Source organism: Lepidochelys olivacea, assembly GCF_965140295.1.
Source record: "Lepidochelys olivacea isolate rLepOli2 genome assembly, chromosome: 1".
NCBI classification, from domain to species: Eukaryota; Metazoa; Chordata; order Testudines; family Cheloniidae; genus Lepidochelys; species Lepidochelys olivacea.
The window spans coordinates 113,897,264-113,913,354 of NC_140411.1; the positions used below are offsets into that span (position 1 = coordinate 113,897,264).

Consider the following 16,091-nt stretch of genomic DNA (forward strand, 5'->3'; position numbering starts at 1 on the left):
ATGGCTAGGTCAATGGAAGGATTCCTCAGTCAACCTAACTACAGCCTCTCGGAGAGGGGGATTACCCACATGGATGGGAAAATGTCTTCCATCCGTGTAGGAAGTGTTTACAGGAAAGTAGCTGCAGCGCTGCTGTAGCAGCGATAGGGTAGACATACCCTTTGCTCTCCGGTGGCAGAAGCAAAGAAGAGCTCTTCAAAGGAGCCACTACAGCTGGTGCTGAGAGAGAAGAGGAACTGTTGAAGAGAGCCATTACTGTCGGTGCAGGAAAGAGTGGGACTGAGACCTGCCATTTTGCACCACATAACAGAGCTGGTACAGAAACCTGCTTCTTCATCTAAAAGATCTCAAGAGAAGAAGAATTCACAGTCATCTGCCTTCTTCCTTTTTGGCACCAGCTTCACCAGCACTGTTATTCTCAGCATCAGAGTTAGGACAGTCTTCTACAGCGCTTCTGTTGTCGGCATTTGCATCTTTTAGTTACAGCCAGCAGTTTCAGATGCAAAGGAGCACTCAAAGCAGAGAGGCATCTACAGCTCCTCACTATAGGGACTCTTACAACTAAATTTGCAGCTCCAAAAGCTTATTTTGTGTTTTTTGCCAGACCTCAGGGTCATTCCAGAACCTGAGTCACCAGTCCTGGACGTTTTCCTGATCTTGATACCAGACAGATCCCCTCTTCAAAAAAGAAGCAAGCGTATCTCTAATGAAAATTTATTTGAACCAGCATGGCATTACAATTAAGGATTTGAGTCCCACTCAAATCCTTCAGTCTGCTGTCAAGAATTCTGCATTAGAAGTTTCTTCATCCAAAGACTGACTCCTCTGCAGACTCTTGACAGGAGTCCACCACCAAGAAAGAAATCACATGGATGGAAAGAAAATAATTCTAGGGACGCATATGGAAAAGCGCCTCCTAATAGACCTGAGAATGCTAATTCTCACTGTGCTCTTCGGTTGCTTCTGAACTGGCCAAATATCCCTTTCCTATCTGGTCCACATCCATGGACATATTGGTTCTCATGGCAGTCATATATACAATTTCAGGGACAGGTTCTCCCACAATATACGGAGTCTGTTCGTGAGTCACCTGCTACAAACTCTTATAATTCTGATCGCTCTTCTTATCAAGTTCAAATTGCAGAGGAGCAACAAATTTTAAGTAACCACAAGTAACTCCCACCCCTCTACCGCATCTTCACAGAGTGGCGGGGGCAACATGACAGGGCTCAGGAGTGGGATGTGGGACAGAGCTTGCTGACAGCTGCTGCTAAGTCTGAACAAGCAGGCTTCAGATTGGTGAGTGCCGATCTACTTAAAGGGGCAGCATGTCCGTCTCTGTCTCTCACACACACACACACATATACTGTGTCTCTGTGTGTGTCTCTCTCTCACACACACTTGGTGTGTCTCTCCCACTCACTCACCTCCCAACACATACTTGTATTGTTGTTGTTACTTCTTGATACTTCCTGAAATTCACATATATTCTCTGTAATTTTATTCTTTTAAAGTGCGACTTGTCTATGCATTTCATATTTTTATTTCTCTCAATGCTTAAATTTAATTATTTGAATAGTGAGTTCTAAAATGCTATCCTGGCTGGAGTAATTATCCCTATGGTAACTTTTAAAAATATGTGTTTATAGCTAGGTTATTTGTTTCTACTGGTGGTGCACATCCACACATTACCTCGATATTGGTGCTCATAACCAAATTCATTCTGCACATGGATGGAAAAAAATTCAAGGGAACATTAATTCATCACTAAATCTGTCTCTAAGGAGAAAGAACCCAAGAGACTTGATCTTTTCAGAAAGAAAATGTACTCTTCAACATCTTTACAGATCAGGAGAGCGAATTATCAATCATATTTAGATAGCATGGCTTATCTGCAATGGTGTAGAGTGTCAGAGTTTAAGGACAATTACCCTCAAAGTGTAGAGTAGCTTAAAGCTACTTGTGAAGAAGGGCAGCTTATTGCCCTTCAAAACCTATTTCAAGCAGTATTAGATGCTGCTGATTCAAGTGCTTGTTCAGTGGTTACAGCTGTCATAATGTGATGCTCATCATGGTTGTCTGCATCAGATTTACAAAAGGAAGTGCAAGCAACTATTGAAGATTTGCCATTCGAAGATCAGAATTTGTTTAGTACCAAGACTGATGAATGTCTGCATTCATTAACAGACTCAAGATCCACACTCAGATCATTGGGTTTGTATGTTCATCCTTTCAAAACCAGGCAATTTCGTCCTCAAACTTAATTCTCCGGATATAGGAACACTCAGTATCTATTTTGTTCATATTTGCAACACTAGAGGCCTTTTCTGAACAATCTAGAAAGAGATCTAGATATCAGAAGATGGCAGCTCCGCTGCCCCCTTCTATAACTACTCAGTTGGTCAGACAGAAAGACATCAAATTTGATGCAACAATCAAGGATCTTGGACTAAATCACAAAGAGGTATAACATTTTACTACACCCTTTGGTTCCCATCTATTTTATTTCCTGGAGGCATGGATAGCAATCACCACATTGCAATGGGTCCTTCAAGTAATAAGGGCTGGTTATGCCATTCAGTTTCAGTCCCTGCCTGCTTTCCAACCCCTCTTCTTAGTCCCTTTTCAGGGACCATTTTCATGAGCGTGCCATGAGTCAGGCGATAGATGAACTGATCCAACTAAGAGCAATAGAGTTAGTAACTGAGGAGTTTATTGGAAAAGGTTTCAGTTCTCCTTATTTCCTCATACCAAAAAAGAAAGGCAGCTTACTTGCAATTCTAGATTTTGGGACCTCACCAAGTTCATTCAATGTGCCACATTTAGCATGGTAGCTCTCACTTCTGATATCCTTGCTCTGTATCCCATGGATTGGTTCGTTGCCCTCTACAGGATGCTTATTTTCATGTGTCAATACACCCCATGCACAGAAAGTGTCTACGTTTTATGGCTCTGGGAGGTCATTACCATCTTTTGAAATTTCATTAGCACTGTGGATGTGCCTACAAAGTTCCTACAAGTAATTGTGGCCCATCTATGCAGACAAGGGTTGCATATTTAGTAGGCCTGTTGATTAATCGCAGCTAACTCACGTGATCAACTCAAAAAAATTAATCGCAATTAAAAAATTAATTGCGATTAATCAGAGTTTTAATCTCATTGTTAAGCAATAGAATACCAATTGAAATGTATTAAATATTTTTGGATGTTTTTCTACATTTTCAAATATATTGATTTTAATTATAACACAGAATACAAAGTGTACAGTGCTCACTTTATATTATTTTTTATTACAAATATTTGCACTGTAAAAAAGATAAACAAAAGAAATAGTATTTTTCAATTCACCTCATACAAGTACTGTAGTGCAATCTCTTTATTGTGAAAGTGCAACTTACAAATGTAGATTTTTTTGGTTACATAACTGCACTCAAAAACAAAACATTGTAAAACTTAAGAGCCTACAAGTCCACTCAGTCCTATTTCTTTTTCAGCCAATCGCTAAGAAAACCAAATTTATTTACATTTCCAGGAGATACTGCTGCTTACTTCTTATTTACAGTGTCACCACAAAGTGAAAACAGGTGTTCACATGGGATTTTTGTAGCTAGCATTGGAAGGTATTTGTATGCCAGATACGCTAAACATTCGTATGTCCGTTCATGCTTCAACCACGATTCCAGCGAACATGCTTCCATGCTGATGATGCTCGTTAAAAAAAATGTGTTAAATAAATTTGTGATTGAATTCGTTGTAGGGGAGAATTGTGTGTCTCCAGCTCTATTTTAGCAGCATTCTGCCATATATTTCATGTTATAGTAGGCTCGGATGATGACTCAGCACATGTTGTTCCTTTTAAGAACACTTTCACTGCAGATTTGATAAAACGCAAAGAAGGTACCAGTGTGAGATTTCTAAAGATAGCTACAGCACTCGACCCAAGGTTTAAGAATCTGAAGTACCTTCCAAAATCTGAGAGGGACGAGGTGCGGAGCATGCTTTCAGAAGTCTTAAAAGAGCAACACTACATTGCAGAAACTACGGAACCCGAACCACCAAAAAAGAAAATCAACCTTCTGCTGGTGGCATCTGACTCAGATGATGAAAATGAATATGTGTCAGTCCATACTGCTTTGGATTGTAATCGAGCAGAACCTGTCATCAGTATGGACGCATGTACTCTGGAATGGTGATTGAAGCATGAAGGGACATGTGAATCTTTAGCACATCTGGCATGTAAATATCTTGCAGTGCCGGCTACAACTTGTTTACAATGTTACCTGAAAATGAGAACAGGAAGCGGATAGCATTATCTCTTGCAAATGTAAACAAACTTATTTGTCTGAGTGACTGACTGAACTGTAGGACTGACTGAAAAGTAGGACTGAGTGGACTTGCAGGCTCTAAAATTTTACATTGTTTTATTTTTGAATGCAGTTTTTTTTACATAATTCTACATTTGTAAGTTCAACTTTCTTGATAAACAGATTGCTCTACAGTACTTGTATTTAGGTGTATTGAAAAATACTATTTCTTTTTTTTTTTTTACAGTGCAAATACTTGTAATGGAAAAAATATAAAGTGATTACAGTACACTTTGTATTCTGTGTTGTAATTGAAATCAATATATTTGAAGATGTAGAAAACATCCAAAAATATTTAAATGGTATTCTATTATTGTTTAACAGTGCGATTAATAGCGATTAGTTTTTTTAATTGCCTGACAGCCCTAATATTTACCCTTACCTAGACAACTTGCTTCTGTCGGAGAAGTCACAAATGTAGGTTATAGTGGCAGCAAAGAAAGTTATTTATTTATTTTCATCCCTGCATTTGAGGATTAACTTTTAAAAGTTGAATCTGATTCCGTCACAATCCACAGAGTTCATTGGAGCTCTCCTAGACTCAGTAGCAGCAAGAGTGTTCCTCCACCTGAACGGATTTCAAATAATAAAAAATCTGATTCTCCATTTCCATACCTATCCTCTAATGACAACAAGGATGTGCCTTAAACTTCTGGGCCATATTCACCAGGTTAAGTCTCAGACCATTTCAAGCATGGATAAAGTCTGTTTACCGACACACAATCCATAATATATCTGTCACACTGTCCTGCAGTGGCTGAAGAGCATGCGTACTAACCTTAGGGCAGACTGTTAAGAAACAGGGCACAAACCCCAGATTGGTTGTGAGTTCTGTACTTTGACTTCACCAACCATTTGTCAAGTGTAAACTCCTCAGGCACTATAACCATCTTCAATCATTTTTGTTGCTGTAACCAACTTTCTTTAACCATTTTTGTTGCTCTCATCTGGACTTCCTCCAGTTCGTTCACATCTTTCATGAAATGAGGCACACAGAACTGGACACAATACTCTAGCTGAGGCCTTATCAGCATGGAGGAGAGTGGTAGAATTACTGCTTATAACACTCCTGCTAACACATTCCAGAATGATGTTTAGGTTTTTTGCAACAGTGTTCCACTAGCTTGTGATCCACTATAACCCCCAGATCCCTTTCCGCAGTACTCCTTCCTAGGTAGTCATTTCCCATTTTGTATGTGTGCAAACTTCCTAAATGGAGTACTTTGCATTTGTCCTTATTGAATTTTATCTTACTTACTTCAGACCGTTTGTCCAGATCGTTTTGAATTTTAATCCTATCCTCCAAAGGGCCTGCAACCCCTCCCAGCTTGCCCACAAACTTTTTATTGCCCACAAACTTTATACCTATACTCTCTGTGCCATTATCTAAATTGTTTATGAAGATATTCAAGATACCCCAGTTGATATGCCCTTCCAGCTTCAATGTGAACTGCTAGTAATTCTTCTCTAGGAACAGTTTTCTAACCAGTTATGCACCCACCTTATAGTAGTTCCATCTAGGCTATATTTCCCTAGTTTGTTTATGAGAAGGTCATGCAAAACACAATCAAAAGCCTTATTATAGTCCGGGTAAACCAAATCTACTGCTTTCCCCCATATCTACAATGCTGGTTACCCTGTCAAAGAAAGCTATTAGATTGGTTTGACGTGATTTGTTCTTGACAAATCCATGTTGACTGTTTTATCACCTTGTTACCTACTAGGTGTTTGCAAATTGATTGCTTGATTATTTGCTCCACTATCTTTCTGGGTAAGAAGTTAAGATGACTAGTCTGTGATTTCATGTCTGTAATTCTATGTCCATGTTCTATTCCAGTAATATTAGATTAACTCTTATCCTTAAAGCACTTGTCACTATCACTTCAATCAAAGTTCATTTGGCAGCATTCCATTCCATATCTGTATTTCATCCTCCAGTAGAGGGAGGTATAATTTTCTCTCTTCGGTCAGTGAATAGATTTATGGAAGGGCTTGTCTGCGTTTTTCTTCCTGTGAGAAAGATCACTCAAATATGGGACTTAAATTCAGTGGTTTTTTTGCTTATGGACACTCCTACCCACCCTTTTGAACCTCTATCAAATTATCCAGTTCCTCTGCTATCGCTGATGGTACCATTTCTGGTGGCAATTACATCAGTTTGTAGAATAAGCGAATTACAAGCCCTAATGATAAATCCTCCATTTACAGTTCTTCACCTGGCTAGAGTAATCATGAGACTGCATCCATCTTTTATGCCTAAGGTACTATCAGATTTTCATATCCATTCATTCACCATTTTTTCCCCCAAAACCTCATTCTTCACCTGTTGAATCTAAATTACATACTTCAGAGTTGAGAAGACTGCTGTTATATTACCTTGATAGAACTAGATCTTTTTGTAAAACTTCAGGACTTTTTGTTCTGTGTGGTAATAAATCAAAGGGGATGACTGTTTCATCATAAAGACTTCCAAAATGGTATCCAGTTGTATTAGAACTGCTTACAATATTAGTAAGAAGAGTCCTCCATCAGAGTGCAAGCTACATCATCAATAGCATGCTTAAGTCAGGTTCCAATATTGGAAATATGTAGAATGGCTACCTGGTCTTTAGGTCATATGTTTACAAAATGTTATTTGTTAGTCACCACTTCAGGATCTGATGCACATTTTCAAAGAACCTTTGCAATCTCTTTTCAGATAACTCTTAGCCCCCCCTTCCCCTTTAAAAAATGACTGCTAGCTTATCACCATAAGTGGGATCCACATGTCCAGTAGTTCAAAGAAGAAAGAAAGGTAACTTAGCTGATAGTAACTGTTGTTCTTCAAGATGTTCTGTGCACGTGCATCCCACAACCCAACTCTGCAGCTCTGTCTTATGTATGAGGATTTTGGTCAGCAAAGGAACTGAGTGGTGGTTGTTGTCGCTGCCCCCTTTATGCCCTGGAGTCTAAAGGGCATATGCGTGATCCCTACCGGACACTGCTAGTGAAAATGTTTTGAACTCTTGTGCTGGGGCACATGGACACCATAAGTGGGATCCATGTGAGAACATCTCAAAGAACGACAGTTACTATCAGGTAAGTAACTGTTCTTTTAAAGTTTTTTTTTATGTAAAGGTTTTTTTATTTAAAGTATAGTTATAAAGTATCACAATTAAATGCTTTTAAGATTTCTGCAAATTATTAAATATTTACATACAAGCAAATAAATATATGAAGCTTCCTTTTTTCCTTGTTTTTTACAGCTGTCATTTGCCGATGCTCTATATTGGACTAGAATATGGTTTGACCAACAATTCAAAATTAGCTGAAAGATTTTTCAGCCAAGCCCTAAGCATTGCACCTGAGGATCCTTTTGTTATGCATGAAGTTGGAGTGGTTGCATTTCAAAATGGAGAGTAAGTTTGCAAAAGGAGATAAAGAAAGACAGTACTACTAGTCTATATTCTTTTCCTAAAAGTAATGTAGTAGCATATATTTTGTTTTTATAAAAGGGCTTATTTTGAGCTACAGAACAAGAAATTGCTTATGATTCTAATTAGTTAGTATTCACCGTAAACTCTTACTTGTCAAATTAGTTTTTTTTCTAATAGGGTATTTTATCTGGTTTGATGCTTTAAGCATTGAGTCAGGAAAGAATTGATACTTGGGAATTAGGCACATATAGAACAGCCAGGTATCATATGAGGTATTCATATGTGCAGGAGATTCCATGTGTTGAAATGATTTTGTTTTTGGCAAACCAGGAAGTACCAAGATGATTCCAGAGAGGGGAACACGTTTTTAAAAGGTGTATAAGGTTAAGATTTTGATTGTTATCCATAGCCTGGTTATTGGGAGCATTTAACATGTTTCTGGGCTAGAAACTCCATTTTAATTTTTACTCTGTAGTTTGGCTTTAAGATCATGCACCTTTGTGTGCAAGATATTTGTCACAACTGCTTGTATTTCACCATTTAATTAATGTGAATGAAATTATCTGTGAATAAATAGTGTGAAAGATAACTTTTCTCTCTTTCTAACACAGTTTATTCAGCTTTGTCAGGGATTTTTGAATGGCAACTGTGTGATAGATACTTTGTTGGTAATTCCAGTAATGTTTTTTTCTTATTTTAGTTGGAAAACTGCAGAAAAGTGGTTCCTCGATGCTTTAGAGAAAATTAAAGCTATTGGAAATGAGGTAATTTTTAATTAATGCATACTTAATTTTATGTCAGTGAACTGTTTATTAAAACTGCAGGTTCTCATATTATATTGCCTTATGTAATTGAATTGTTAGAATAAATGCAGTAAATTTTGAGACATTGTCCTCCTCAATGATATAGACTGTGACTTAAAACCTTAGCCTAATATCATTAAGTTCTGCCATCCAGTGTTTTCATATTTTTACATCATGCTTATCAGACATACCTTTTTACCTTTTCCCATAATATACCTTTTCCAAAACAACAAGCCTTCAGCTGAATAAAAAGTAACAGATTTAAAATGTATTCTTTTATGCCTGTGGCATAGCTGTTAGCAGAATCCAGATCTGACTCCCAGTTGTGTGCCTTAACTGTTAAACAGTGCTCCGTCCCATATGAATTCTCCAATCACATATGGAACTCAGTGCAGCAAGGTATTAATGCAGATATCTTAGTTTTTAAAAAAACACTTAAACATGCATAGGAATAAGAATAGAGTTTGTACTTACGGTGTCTGTGGTAAAGTTACAGCACTTCTTCCGATGCTTCAGAGCATAAGCTAAACACCATGACCAGAAAGGAATTTAAGGATTTTCGCAGCTTAGATATTGGCATTGTGTGGCCAGTAAATGGACTAATTATTTCAGAGCAGATAAATTTAGACCATGGAAGAAAAGGGATAAAGCCAAATGGGATATTTAGTATTTGCAGTCATTCTGTCAAGATCTAGTTTTACTGAGGGTCACTTCTGCACTGCTTGTTGATGAACCCAACTGTGCTAATAAATAGTAAAGGGTTAAGTTTGAAAGTGCAAAGCTGGCATTGAATTTGTAAGTGAAGATATCATTATTTTTGTGTTTGCCCTCTTGTCCAAATAAATGTTATCACTGCAGTTTTTAAGGCTATTTAACTGGGATGGGGGGTGGAAGAACCTGGAAAAAATAACTAAAATGGGGAGGAAGATTCACTTTAATAAGTAAATGGTTTCATTGGACAACGTTTGCTTATTTTACCTAACTGTTTAATGTAAAAGGAATTTTAAATACCTGTCTTCAAGTTTTCATTCTCCATGAATGAACTGCCTTGTTCATTTACATGCTGATTTATCTTTAGTAATTGAACATACAGAATTTAATTAAAAGCTGTTAGGTTGATATCATTAGGTTGGATGTATTATTTTGCAGGTAACAGTTGATAAATGGGAGCCTTTATTGAACAACTTAGGACATGTGTGCAGAAAGCTCAAGTAAGTGGAAAATGTGAAATGTTTTAAAGCTACATTTACCTGGTATGTTACAAAAAAGTTTGTTCTTCTTGGACCCACTGCTTAGTTACAATAAGACTGTACTCTGTCAAAGCAGTGTAAGGCGGTCTTCTTGGAAATCAGAATGAGGCCACCTAAATCTGTTCGTGCACATTCATTTGCAGTGTGTTTACACATGGACATGGTTTACAGAGAGAGGATGCCTCATATATATACAATAATTTATATAAAATCGTAAGTCTTAAAATTATTTTATTAGTTGATAAAATTTTAATCATAAGTGCTCAAATCTACATTTTAACTAACTTCTGCATCAATATTGAAGTCCTTGATTATGCCCAGATTCTGCAGAACAATCTGCATCAGTGTAAGAGTCTTCCTGTGCAGACTGTTTTCCTGGATCAGAATGTGACTTATTACTCAAGCAAAATTCTCACTGGCTTCTGTAGGAGTTTTGTCATAAGGACTATAGAATTACTGTTGAGAATGGCAAGTTCAAGGTTTGCAGCCATCTTTCCACCCATCTCCAGAAGCTTTACTACAGATTTGCTGTGAAATAAAATACAAATACTTTTCTGACTGAGTTACAAAATAATGCTTGAAATAGATGTAAAATCCAAGGACAGTTGTAAAACAAAATCTGAGCATATTTTTCTCAACAATACATCAATAACGGCCATCTTTTTAAGATATTTATTTTTAAAAAATGTTCTTTGATGCTAGGACTATTCCATATTTTATTCAGGTTATGACCCTGACAAAATAATGTTACAGTACAAATTACATATGGGAATTATACCTTTGTAGCAGACTAAATAATTATATCAGACTAATATTTTTAATAAAAATTCATTTAATAAAAATGTTTGCAGTTCAGAAATGTATTCATATCTATAAGTTTAAAATCTGATTGTAATAGTTAAATATAATTTTATTTTGTTACATATGAACAGTGCTATAATTCCTTAATTGGCCATATGGTTTGTAGCTATTGTATTTCAGAATCATTCATGTGAAAGCAATTAGAGTGGAGAGATACTCTGAAGCTCTACTATTGCTTTTGGCTTCAGTGGTAATTACACCTTTTACAAGAGCTGCCAACTAGTTTTAATTTTCCTTAGGAAATAAGGACTTGTGTAATAGCTGCCCACTTTGCCAAAGCAAACAAAAGGCCATGCTGCTGGGAAACTATTCATTATATTCCTGGTGGAATTCTGCACCAAATAATTAAAAATTCTAGAACAAAAAAATAAAAATTCTGTGCACAATATTTTAAAATTCTGCAAAATTCTGAATATTTTATTTGTCAAAATAACACAGTAAAATCACACCAGTTTCAATTATTTTTGATCATTTATTTCAAAATACCTGTCAGCAAGTATGTCTGTAACAATGCAGACAACAAAAAAGATTCAGGAAATGTTTTTTGACAAATAGATTCCTTATTAGGCATATTAATACAGAACTGTATTTCCTGCCCTCCTCGGAAGCAGTGCAAAGGCTTGGGGGAGTCAGGGGTAATGGAGGAGCTGAAACGAGGAGGAGTCGGTGGCACCTTAAAGACTAACAGATTTATTTGAGCATAAGTTTTCGTGGGTAAAAAACCCACTTCTTCAGAGGAGCTGAGGGAGAGGGAAGTAAATTGCTGGTAAGGAGCCTGGGTTGTTGGGTATGGGTGGGAAAAGTATGGAACAGTTTTGTTTTGGTTTTTTGGGGGGATCCCCATGCAGATCCTGGCTGACCCCTAGCCTCTCCCATTCAGTCAGGCACATCTGCCCCTGTCCCAATGTGTCTTTGTGTGCCCTCTCCCAACTACTCCCCTTGTCCCTATGTAGCTCTGCATGCCCCTCATCACCATGTGGCTCTGCCCCTCCCTCCCCCCGTGGCCCTGTGCCTTCACTCCCATTCAGCCGCTGCCCCAGTGTATCCTCCCCCACTAGCCTTTATGAGCCCCTGCCTGAACCTCCCTCCCCGTCCAGCACCTCACAGCCCTTGTCTCCTGACTTGGCCTGAGAAGTGCTGCCAAGGCAGTTTTCTCTCTTCCCTGCTGTGGGGCGCTGCAACTTTGTTTGAGCTCAACAGCGCCCTCTGGTGGGCAAAATGCAGAACTGCAGCAACATTTTGTCAGAAGCTTTTTTTCTGTGCAAAAAATTAGAAATCTGCAGGGCTCATTAAATCATAGAATCATAGAATATCAGGGTTGGAAGGGACCCCAGAAGGTCATCTAGTCCAACCCCCTGCTCGAAGCAGGACCAATTCCCAGTTAAATCATCCCAGCCAGGGCTTTGTCAAGCCTGACCTTAAAAACCTCTAAGGAAGGAGATTCTACCACCTCCCTAGGTAACGCATTCCAGTGTTTCACCACCCTCTTAGTGAAAAAGTTTTTCCTAATATCCAATCTAAATCTCCCCCACTGCAACTTGTAGTAAGGACATATGTGCATGTGCAGTAGCACAGAATTCCCCTAGGAGTATCATTGGTATAATTATAGAGGGTTTTTTTCAAAATCCTTGTTTCAGTTAATAACACTTTTGTCTTCTAAAATTTCCTAGAATAAAAAAATTAAAAATAGTTACATCACATTTAGAGCAGCCAATACTGTATTCTTTGTTCATGTGTCCATGTGTTTAAGGCATTTTTCTAAATAGTAAAACATTTTTAATGCAAAAAAATCATTTTAATTTAAAATTAAGTTGACAGACTACCATAAAATGCTATGTGCTAGAATAGATATGAATATTGTGTAGTGTGGAAGGCTTGGTTTCACAGCGAACAAATTTTATATTTAATTGTTCTCTAGCATTTCTGACAGCTTTACATGTTGCTATTTGATAGTTTTATATAACAGAAATCTGAGTTAGCCATGAAAACAGATGTAAGAGAAAATGCTATCTAACAGTCCTCTGAGATTTGTGATCTCTGTATTTTAATTATAGTAGCTTGAGATTCTTGTAGTAAGGACATCAAGCTGTAAGCATGTGTGCTTTTATATATTTCTTGGGTTCTGGATGAATGATTGCCATACATAATTTGATTCATGGATGATTTTAATTTCAGGAAAGGCTGTCTGGTATTTGAAGGGAATTATGGGATATACCTAAAATGTTCAGAAACAAAGTAAAGAATTGCTTATATTTTGTTTCATTTGAAGGTTTTAAAATATCTTGAAAATCCTCATATGCCCCATAACATCAAAATATGTAATTTGATAAATGCTATGTTCTTGCCTGCCTCTGAAAGGCAGAATTAGAAGCAAAGTGGAGGTAGCAGTAATACTATTTTCTGTGCAGCACCTGAAGCTTTCCATAAAATTCCTACCTCAACCCCAACAATGTCAAACAATCTACAGTGTGCTTATTTTCCTGAGGCTTACCAGTTCCTCTCCACCCCAAGCAACAGTGGCAGCATGATTGGCTCAGCTCTGCTGCCATTCACATCTCTAATATAGCTGTATCCAAGTGGGGAGGGAGATAATGCTGCCTCAAGTAGCATTAAACCTCTATGGTAGTTTGCCACATAAGATAGGATCCTCTTCAATGGGAGGTGACTGCAGGGAGCTACAGCATCTTATATCCACCCCCACGCCTTTGTGGCTGGCTACAAATATGCATATGTGGCAACTTTAAATTAAGCTTATCTTTAATAAAAAGAAAAGGAGTACTTGTGGCACCTTAGAGACTAACCAATTTATTTTCTTTTTGCGAATACAGACTAACACAGCTGTTACTCTGAAACCTATCTTTAATAAGTAGCAGTATGTTCTTTCCACACACAGGATTTAAATCTAAACATAGAGTACCATTTTGTTGAAGATTTTTCATACATTTCAATTTTTTTAAATCTTAAATGTGAAGGGATATGCTGTATAACGGAAAATTTGGTGGTTCTTCGAGGAGTGTCCATGTGGGTGCTCCACTTTAGGTGTCTTGGCGCCCTGCTCTTGTAAACGGAGATTTGTAGTAGCCATCTTATGCCGCTCCAAGTGGTTACATAGCGGAGTGCAGCCAACCATGCCCCAGGTGCTTCTCTACTGCCTTTGGCTTGAGTTGGAGCGACAGCAGCACCCTTTCTTACCTTGAGAGCTTAATAGTTTGCCATTGTTCCCGATAGTGTTAGCTTAGTCGTAGTTAGCTACCCTAGCCCTTTGCCCTTTATATCTTATATTTTAGTTTTTTTGTTTGTTTTTTTAAATTATATATTTTTCTCCCTTTACCCCGGCCTCTCTGGCGGGTACTCGGCTATTGATTAAAGAAAAAAAAGAAAGAACAGTAATAAACCCGTTTTTCTTTCTCCAGAGGAGTTTCTCTCTCAGGCGTGCCCAGCTCACCTGGCTTTAAACGCTGCCTGACTAGCAGACTTTCCATACCGGTCTCTTGACGTCCCCGCACAGTGTGTCAGCTGCCTCAGAGAGGCACACATTACCCAAAAGTGTCCACACTGCAGAAAATTGACTGGGACAGGACAAGGAAGGCTAGGGATCTCCAATTGAAGCTCCTGATGATGGAGAAATCCCTCAGACCAATGTCCGACCCCGAGTCCAGGACACCTCCTGGTCGCCAGTGGCAGTGTCTGACAGGGGATCTAATTCAACAACAGCTGCTACGGAGCGTGCTCCTAGAAAAGCTACCAAAAAGTGGTCACACTCATCCACACAATGTGAATCACCTAAAAGAAAGTGTTCTCCAAATGAAAAATCTGTCCTGGTACCAATGGCACCAAGAGTGCCAGACCATGAGGCACTGGGAACATCCGTACTGAAACATCCTGAGGAGCTAAAGATCCTATGTGGGAAAGCTCTAATGGAGGTGCACACCGTAAAGCCAAACCTCCCAGCTCGGCACCTACGGAGCTGAAGAAAACCTCGGCACCAAGCAGTACAGTGTCACCATCTGCCGTGTACCTATTCAGCACAGCTCCAAGTCATTGACATGATAGCTTTTACCCTAATTCCCGGTCAGTGCATGATGCCGTCCCTGGCACCAAGCCTTATGGTTCCGCAGCAATTCATGAGGCATGCAGACCTGATAGCAACCTCAACATCTGGAATTCCCCTACTCAGTACCGACGGTACCCCAGCAAGACCAGAACCAAGCCTGGTAACCACTCCCTGTGGATCAGACCCTCCTTTCTCCAGTGATGAGGAAGAAGAGGGTGAGGCAGTAATATACACTCTGTATCACTCCTCCCCTAAACCTGGACCCTCTCAGCATGAAACATCTACATACATGCTGGGCTGATATGGTCAACCGTGGGCACCGCCACCTATACCCTTCCCACCCAACTGGCCATATTGGGATCTATGGGCAATGTATAGGGCAGAGAACCTTAGGCCCCCCTAACCCACTGAGGTCCAAAACAACTCTGTCCCCTTCACCAACTGTCCCAACACCCTCAGAGACACAAGAGGAAGAGATAGAGGTGCCTGATGACACACCTGAAGGTGACATCCTGCTGCCCATCCACATATCATCTTTGTCGCCAGACAAAACGGTAATGCCACTCCCCCCACACGCTAGGGGGGATGATTTCAAATCTTTTCAAGACCTCTTCAAAAGTGTAGCTGAATCTCTGGATATTTCATTAGCTGAGCTACAAGAGACCCAACACAAGCTCACAGACATACTCCAGACATCCCGAGCAGCAAAGATAGCACTGCCAATTAATGATGCCATTATGGATCCTGCAAAAATAATCTGGCACACACCCGCCACAGCTGCTCCCTCCTGTAAGAGGTCTGAAAATAAATATTATGTGCCAGCAAAAGGGGCTGAGTTTCTATTTACCCACCCTGTACCAAACTCGCGGGTGGTGGATGCGGTAAATCAAAGGGGGGAAAACAACACCAGTCCAGAACGACCCCATATAATAAGGACTGGAAAAGGCTAGACCTCTTCAGACAGAAAGCCTACTCCTGTGCCACACTCTACCTCCATGTAGCCAATTATTCAGCCCTACTGGCAAAATACACACAACCATCCACCTCCAGACAATCATTTTGAAGATGTGGTCGAGGGCACAAGACATCCACACTCTCTGATTCCAAAACCAGATCCGGTCCCCAGCCCATATGGAGACCATCGGGTAATATGGTGACAGTCTGGAACTGTCAGACAACAGACAGATGGCTTCTGGAGATTATTCAGAAGGGCTACTCCATCCCCTTTATTTCTATCCCACCTACTCACTCCTCTCCCCCATTTATCTTCAGGGAACTCTCTCATGAGCCCCTGTTACAACAGGAAATAAACCACCTCATACAATTAGGTGCCGTGGAACCTG

The 16,091-nt window shown here is 39.3% G+C and overlaps 1 protein-coding gene across 2 annotated transcripts in view; it reads left to right on the forward strand.

Moving 5' to 3' along the window:
* Window positions 1–16,091, forward strand: part of CDC16 (cell division cycle 16) — a 65,518-nt gene that overhangs the window by 32,938 nt on the left and 16,489 nt on the right. For both annotated transcript variants that reach the window (XM_084627997.1, XM_084627998.1), the window contains exons 13-15: window positions 7,610–7,762; window positions 8,481–8,544; window positions 9,733–9,794. In XM_084627997.1, coding sequence (XP_084484123.1) covers window positions 7,610–7,762; window positions 8,481–8,544; window positions 9,733–9,794 — 279 coding nt within the window. The remainder of the gene's footprint in view (window positions 1–7,609; window positions 7,763–8,480; window positions 8,545–9,732; window positions 9,795–16,091) is intronic.